Source organism: Bison bison, unplaced genomic scaffold, assembly GCF_000754665.1.
Source record: "Bison bison bison isolate TAMUID 2011002044 unplaced genomic scaffold, Bison_UMD1.0 scf7180017864461, whole genome shotgun sequence".
Classification (NCBI taxonomy): domain Eukaryota; kingdom Metazoa; phylum Chordata; class Mammalia; order Artiodactyla; family Bovidae; genus Bison; species Bison bison.
Genome location: NW_011495023.1, coordinates 10,272,425 through 10,280,422, shown reverse-complemented (window position 1 = coordinate 10,280,422; position 7,998 = coordinate 10,272,425). Strand labels below are relative to the sequence as shown.

The 7,998-nt window shown below is 38.9% G+C and overlaps 1 protein-coding gene across 4 annotated transcripts in view; it reads right to left on the bottom strand.

Moving 5' to 3' along the window:
- Positions 1-457: 457 nt before the first annotated feature.
- Positions 458-7,998, bottom strand: part of OPTN (optineurin) — a 40,641-nt gene continuing 33,100 nt past the window's right edge. For 3 of the 4 annotated variants that reach the window (XM_010859927.1, XM_010859926.1, XM_010859928.1), the window contains 2 exons: positions 6,620-6,702; positions 606-2,232 (listed from right to left, as the gene is read on the bottom strand). In XM_010859927.1, the coding sequence (XP_010858229.1) occupies positions 2,108-2,232; positions 6,620-6,702 (208 nt within the window). In that variant the 3' untranslated portion in view covers positions 606-2,107. Of the gene's footprint in view, positions 2,233-6,619; positions 6,703-7,998 lie in introns of all 4 variants that reach the window. The other variant, XM_010859929.1, reaches the window with a different exon arrangement.

Here is a 7,998-nt window from a genome sequence, read left to right as displayed (position 1 = left end):
ACATTTGCATTTGCTCATGAAGGAGATCAGCCCTGGGATTTCTTTGGAAGGAATGATGCTAAAGCTGAAACTCCAGTACTTTGGCCACCTCATGCGAAGAGTTGACTCATTGGAAAAGACTCTGATGCTGGGAGGGATTGGGGGCAAGAGGAGAAGGGGACGACAGAGGATGAGATGGCTGGATGGCATCACTGACTCGATGGACGTGAGTTTCAGTGAACTCCGGGAGTTGGTGATGGACAGGGAGGCCTGGCGTGCTGCGATTCATGGGGTCGCAAAGAGTCAGACACAACTGAGCGACTGATCTGATCTGATCTGATTCATATTTCTTCACAGTTCCCATCTTTCTATTATTCCCATTAAGCCACACAAGGCTACAGCATGGCTAAAATTCCAGTGAGGTATATGGTAACCTAGAACAAGACCTTTGAAGATGAAATTAATGGAACAAGACATGTGCAGATTTTACAAGTTGTTTACCAAACTGTTTGAGTCCCCCAAACAATAGCCTTAATTTAACTTCACCATATGAACTTGCCTTCACCTGCAGTCCTAATTACCAAGGAAACAATTTGATGCCAGACTTAATAAGCACATTCGCACTGTTACTTCCCATTGGGATCAGATTAATATTTTTACTTGAACAAAGCAAAAGGGTATTGCCAGTAACTTAAGGGTGGAACCATTTGGTTTGTTTTCTATTTAGGATACTATAGAAATTTATCTACTCCAATATAAAATAATAAGGAAAAAAATTTTAAACTAGAAACTATAAATAAGAAATTAAAAATTTAATAGTTATTTTAGAAATGTCTTAAACAAACATTCTCTGTGGGGTCAGGTAGGGGACTCTAAATTACTATTGAATTTGTGCAATGTGTTCTATTGTAATGAAGCTGTAATTACCTGTTTTAATTCCTGTTTAAAAAAAAAATATATATATATATATACATATACACACACACACAAGTCAGGTTTGTCTAGGAGAAAGTCTTAGGACAAAGCCAAACAGAAGAGATTTTAAACTTTTCTCTTAAATGTTTTAGTATATAGATACATAAGGACATTAATAACTTCTAAGCGTGGCCCAATATTAGCTCATCTTGGTAAACTATATTTATAAAGTATGGCAAAGCCCTATCTTTCCATCTTCCTAGAAAGAACAATTTCTAATTCAAACAACACTTACTGGTCTCTAATAGAGATTTTGCTTATATTCATGGAATTAACAAGACAGATCTGAATAAGTATTAAATTTATGTGAAGCTGAATACAGAAAACACATCCTGTGAAATTAGCTAACCATATATGAACAATGTGTAAGACTCATAAGCAAAATTTTGCGGTAACTATTTTTGTGACTATGAATATAGAGCCTGGTCCAGGAAGAAAATTGATAGCCATTCTTTTTAGACATTCATAAACTATCTACTCTATAGTAGATAACATGTACCTTCATCACAAGGGAAGGAAAAGGGGACTTCACACTGTGGATGGTTACATGAAATCCAGTAAACCTACTGTATCTGCTTTGTGTAGGCCAGTAGTTTTTCACTTGTCCTGATGATCAAGTAAAAGCTCACAGGGCTCATCTGAAAAGAGCCACATCATAACTTTGGTGCTGTGCTTGAAATAAAACTGTAAGATATATACACAACCCCAAACAGATGTGTCTTAAATGGATAAAGAAAGATAACAATTTATTTAAAAATACTTCAAAAACACTTTTCTCGATTAAATCTGTGACGACTTCATTTTTCCTGCCTCCTTAGAAGGTTCTAATCAGTGAGGCGTCTTCCATCTTACTACCGCCTTTACTCCATCCACAATGTCACACGCTCATTACCTGCATGAACAGTTCAGTGTTCACATCAACTAAATATTAAAAACAACGAGCCTATTAGAAGAGTGGTACGCTAAAGATTCTATTTTGCGAATTAAGGAAATGTGCCCCAAAATGTCCTTTATAGGACATGATTTTTCTTTCTCCTAAAATAAAAATAATGAGCCAAAATAGTTGCATGAAACAAATGACACAAAAGTACAACTCTTGGAGGAAAAAAAAATGAGATTTACCAACAGCTTGGGGGAGGTAAAAGGTCAACACTTAAATGATACAGTCCGTAACATGAATCAGTAGTGTATCTATGTCAGGCAGAACTTCTCCACATTTGGGGCAAGAATGAATTGGAATATTTTGTTGCTGCTGCAGCCAGTTTCTATCCTCGGCTCCTGGGAAGAAGCATTAAATGAAATGTTAATCCATTCCTTCCATAGTGCAAGCAGTTTTTAATAACAGATAGTTAATTTTAATGTTCAGGTAAACTTTGTAATCAATACCTCGTGGTAAAGGAATACAGGTTTTTCAGTCTTTAACTGAAGTAATCTATACACACAGAAAAAAAATCTCCAGAAGCAGTGCCTGCTTCCCTGTGATATTAGGATTTAGCCTCTATTCAAGGTTCTAGGTATATGAAAACATGTGGTTTCAGTTCCAGGTACAGGACAATACATGTTCTAGTGAAAACTAGGATATTTGAGAGAAGAAAAGAGATGAGGATGTAAGCGAAAGGGAAGGAGAGAATGTGGAGAAGACAGTGAGCAGAACGCTGAGAGGGATCCGGGAACAGCAGGTACCTTCTCAGAAGCGGAGACAACAATTAGGGTCAATCAGCAGTTGTGTTTGAGCACCTGGGGCTGGGCCAGAGGGACACAGACATGATGGGGACATCAGGCAAGAAAAGTGAGTGATAGGGGTGGGGTGTGCGAGAAGCGCCATGGTTGGTTTCCTGGGAGGGCAGAGAAGGGCTCAGACTGCTTGATGCAAACAGGCTCCCCTGATGAGATCAATTCCACATGTGAGAGGAGTTTTAAGAATGAAGAGTTATCCAGGCAAAGGAAGTGAGAAGGGACTGAAGAAAGAGTCCTGTCATTTCCCTCAATTTTGGAGTGGGACTGAGGTTCAAGTCTAAATCAAAGAATGCTTGATGTATGACAGAAATCAAAACAATATTGTAAAACAAACATCAACAATTAAAAAAATAAATATATAAAAAAAGAATGCTTTAAACAAGCCTTGACTGTTGGCACGTCCCACGTGTGCAAACCATACTCCATGCAGGAAATGATTTCTGGCTCCTAGGACACCTCTTTGATCTGACGTTGCTGCACTGATGCAAACCATTTTTAGCTTTTTAGCATCTCCGCCCAGGTCTCTAGACTTGTTCAGGTCCCCCCAAATGTTTGTTTTTGCAGATGATAGTGGAGGTAACGTTTAACATTATTATCTACTTCTGAGCGTATTATTTGAATTGAATAACACGGGAGACTATTATGGATAGTTTGTGTCCAGCAAACTTTAGAAGCAACTTTGAATAGAAATTGTGATCACAAGGCATGATTTCTGGAGCAGTGGGCTTGCTAATGGTCTCATTGTTTTAGATCAGGGGCAGTAAACTTTTCCTGTAAAGGGCCGGATAATAAGTATTCCAGGCTTTACAGGTCATAAATTTCTGGCATAACTACTCAACTCCGCCATTGTTGCAAGAAAGTAGCCAGACAGTATGTCAACAAGAGAGTATGACTATGTTGCAATAAAACTTTACTTAGTCAAACAGCTGACAGACCAGTTTTGGCCTGTAGGCTGCAGTTTGTCAAAATCTGCTCTAGATGACAACTAGCCACTTATCAGGGACTGTTATTCATCCCTTTAAACTTTATGACATCCGTTGGCCCTTTTCTTTTTGTCCTGAAACCCTGTCTAGGTTTCAAGATGCAGACTTGGGCTGTTGTTATCACGCAGCTAATGGTTCCCTCCACCTCCTGGCTTTTCACTGTAAAATAAGCTTAGTCAGTTTTCCTTATTTACACACCACACTCATTTCTGCCTTTGCCCTTTTATTCTCATACAAAAGTTATGGCTTCCAGGTGAAGCTTACAGTCACATCTTTCCAAGGCCTTTCTCAAGCCTCCTGGCCCTTTGGTGTCATCCTTTCCTCTTATTTCCAGCACTATTATTTCTGTCCTTTACTTGTTATATTATGAATTCATCTTGTTACATGCATATCCTGTCTAACTAGACCACAGGCTTTCACGGATCTGACCATGCTTTATGCTCGCCTGTTCCCTCATGCTCAGCCAAGTGCCCTAGGCCAGAGAAGACACTTACATGGCTGCAGAAGACAACCATGATGAAATAACACTGAGAAGAGTTATACTGTTTAAGGCTGCTATGTTAGGAAACAAACCAAAAATTTTAGGACAATCTCTGTTTGGAATATTGTTACTTATATGACCAAAAACTTATTAGGATAATTATGAATACATTTGTATTTTGTGGCGAGTTTTAGATTATAAATAGAAGTCTTTGTGTTTGGTCAGTTTTTTTTTTTTCCCCTAAGTGTAAATAGATATTTGCCTTATATAGTTATGAGAAAGAAAAATTTTCCCGAGAAATCTAGGTGTAAGAACTGTCCTTTTTTTGAACCAAGACAATCGTGGAGGCACTTATAGATATATGGGTATTCCTAGGATATTTAAATTCAGGTTAGAGAAAAGGCCTGGCAGTGCACTAGTGGGTAGATGCAGCTTTCTCTTCTGATCCTAAAAAATGCCTAAGGCTAAAATTTAGACCAGTCCCTGTGCTCCTTCTGGGTACCTCCCCCCGCACCCCACCCCCCCACCACCAGGTGGTGCTAGTGGTAAAGAACCTGCCTGCCAACTTGGGTTCAATCCTTGGGTTGGGAAGATCCCTTGGAGGAGGAGATGGCAACCCACTCCAGTATTCTTGCCTGGAATATCCCATGGATTGAGGAGCCTGGCGGGCTACAGTCCTTAGGGTCGCAAACAGTGGGACACAACTGAAGTGACTTAGCATACACTGTGCTCCTTCTGCATATGCCCCATGAATACTATATGCACCTTTTTGGAATTTTTTTTTTTATGTGTATTTTTAACCTGAATCACTACCTCTAATATTTACTTTAATCTATTTTTTCATGTAAAAGGACTTTGGCAGCGGCATGTTGGCAGAGACAGGTGGTAGAAGGGATGCTCAGAAAAATTTTGCTGTAATTTAACAGTTAACTATAATGGCACCCCACTCCAGTACTCTTGCCTGGAAAATCCCATGGACGGAGGAGCCTGGTGGGCTGCAGTCCATGGGGTCGCTATGAGCTGGACACGACTGAAGCGACTTAGCAGCAGCATACATACTATATTGCTTCCTTGCTGTTGATAACAACACTGATAGTTCCTTTTCAATAGTCAGTTGGTATGTGGAAGGGATTCAGACTGATCTAGCATTAAAAAAATTAAGAATCAGTTTTATGTAAAATTTAGATAACATCTTTTTGATAACATGTAATCAAATCACATAACATCTGATTCTCCTTAGTGGCATTGCTATTAACCTTTCATCTAGTTATTTCAGTCTTTGATCTTTTGACTATTAAGTTTTTTCCTATCTAGACTCAAGAATAATACTTCCCTTTCAGTGACATAATTTACTATAAATGACAGAACATTATTCCTGGAGTATTAAAACCATGTAATAAACACAGCACTATATTTTGTGTAAGTATTATGATCAATTTCACTAGGGAATTAAAATCTGGATATAGAACATAATGACAGGCTTATTACATGTAGTACTGTGTAGTGGCAAAGAGTAAAGATAACCTTGGGCTCCATGTTCAGTTATGCTCCTTAGAAGCCTTGTGATCCTGGGTTATTGAACCTTGTCTTCTGGAAGATGGTGATACAATATACCTGATGGAATTTTGTGAGGATCAGATGAAGTAATTTGTATGAAGGGATCAGCATAGCACCAGCACATAGTAAACTCTCAATAAATGGTAACCTTACTATGTGCATAACACCAGGTATTGGGTGAGGATATCAGCTCTGCAGGAGCTTATTTAATAGAGTACTTACATGCATATTTAGAACACATAAGTAACTATAAAATAGCAGATAAGTACTGGAACAGAAATAAAGTACTTTGGAAATTCAGGAGGGAAAGGTCACATTCTGTGGGATTCATGGGGATGGTATTTGAGATGGGTTTTAAAGATGGGATATTCTTGCCCGGAAAATCCCATGGATGGAGGAACCTGGTAGGCTACAGTCCATGGGGTTGTAAAGAGTCGGACACGACTAAGTGACTTCACTTTCACTTTAAAGATGGGGTAAGAGTTCACTGGAAAGAGACTGTAGGAAGAGAGAGATGAATAAGGAAGGGCCTTTATATGAAGGATACCACATAAGCAAGTACACATAGGTGTATAAGTTCAGGACAAGTTCAAGGAACAGGGAGTGATTCTGTTGGCTAATATCCATAGGGGAACAGAGTGAGAGAAGGCTCAGAATTTTGGCTATGCCAAGTGTTAACTGCCAATGTGAAGAGTCTGGTCTGGATTCAGGAGGGAATGGATGGAGTTTGGAGCACTCTGGAAATAAGCCTGATTTTTGCTGTATTTTTGGTAACTTGACCTGGAATGTATAGAATGTAGTGAGATTTTAGTGTATATAGAATGTAGTGAAATTTTCCTTCAAGCAACTTCTTCACAGGATAGCAAACCCATGGAACCTCTACTACTTGGTATCACACGTGACTCACCTCTTTGAACGAGATAAGCCTGCTGGTCAGCGTCACTTGCTCTCGCCCCGTGACGGCTCTGCATTTCCATCAAGGTCTGCCTGCTGGGATAAAAAGTAACGTTATCTGTGAAACCTTGAAATATGACAACATTAAGCAGGCATTCAACAGAAGTATGAGAAAAAAGAGGTAAACTACAAAGCCAAGGTTCATAGAAACCAGAACTTATGAGTAATTTGAGTTTTAAATATGACTGGCACTAGGACTGCTGCTGCTGCTGCTAAGTTGCTTCAGTTGTGTCCGACTCTGTGCGACCCCATAGATGGCAGCCCACCAGGCTTCCCCGTCCCTGGGATTCTTCTGGCAAGAACATTGGAGTGGGTTGCCATTTCCTTCTCCAATGCATGAAAGTGAAAAGTGAAAGTGAAGTCGCTCAGTTGTATCCGACTCCTATCGACCCCATGGACTGCAGCCTACCAGGCTCCTCTGTCCATGGGATTTTCCAGGCAAGAGTACTGCAGTGGGGTGCCATTGCCTTCTCCAGCACTAGGACACAATGTAGTAAATATGATTTTTTAAAAATCAGGAAATAAACAGAATGTCAATCGATGGGAAACAGGTTGGAAAAAAGTGGCATATTTCTAAAGCAGGACACAACAGAGCAAACAATGAATTAAATCTGCATATACACACAGATTTATATATATATATAGTTTTATATATATATATATATATAGTTCAAAATCAGTTATCTATATAAAACAAGTTGCAGAATAATACCTTTAGTGACAATTTTGTAACCTATGCACCTTGTTCTAAGAAATTAATATTACCTTGTTTTAAGATATTATATAGGTGTGTATATACGCAAAAATACAAAACAGCTGGAGATGCTACACACGAGTTCCAAGCACTGTGGCAGAGAGAGAGAGGATTATACTGAGGGGTAGGGAGAAAGGAGACTGCAACTTCATCTACAGTTCTTTTTCTTCTTTTTATAAAATATACTTTAAGCAAATAAAAGAAATATTAGTAACTGTCAATCCTCGATGGGTAAGTATTGGCTTCCCTGGTGGCTCAAATGGTAAAGAATCCACCTGCTGTGTTCATGGATCGGAAGAATCAATATAGTGAAAATGAGTATACTACCCAAAGCAATCTATAGATTCAATGCAATCTCTATCAAGCTACCAACAGTATTTTTCAGAGAACTAGAACAAATAATTTCACAATTTGTATGGAAATACAAAAAACCTCGAATAGCCAAAGCAATCTTGAGAAAGAAGAATGGAACTGGAGGAATCAACCTGCCTGACTTCAGTCTCTACTACAAAGCCACAGTCATCAAGATAGTATGGTACTGGCACAAAGACAGAAATATAAATCAATGGAACAAAATA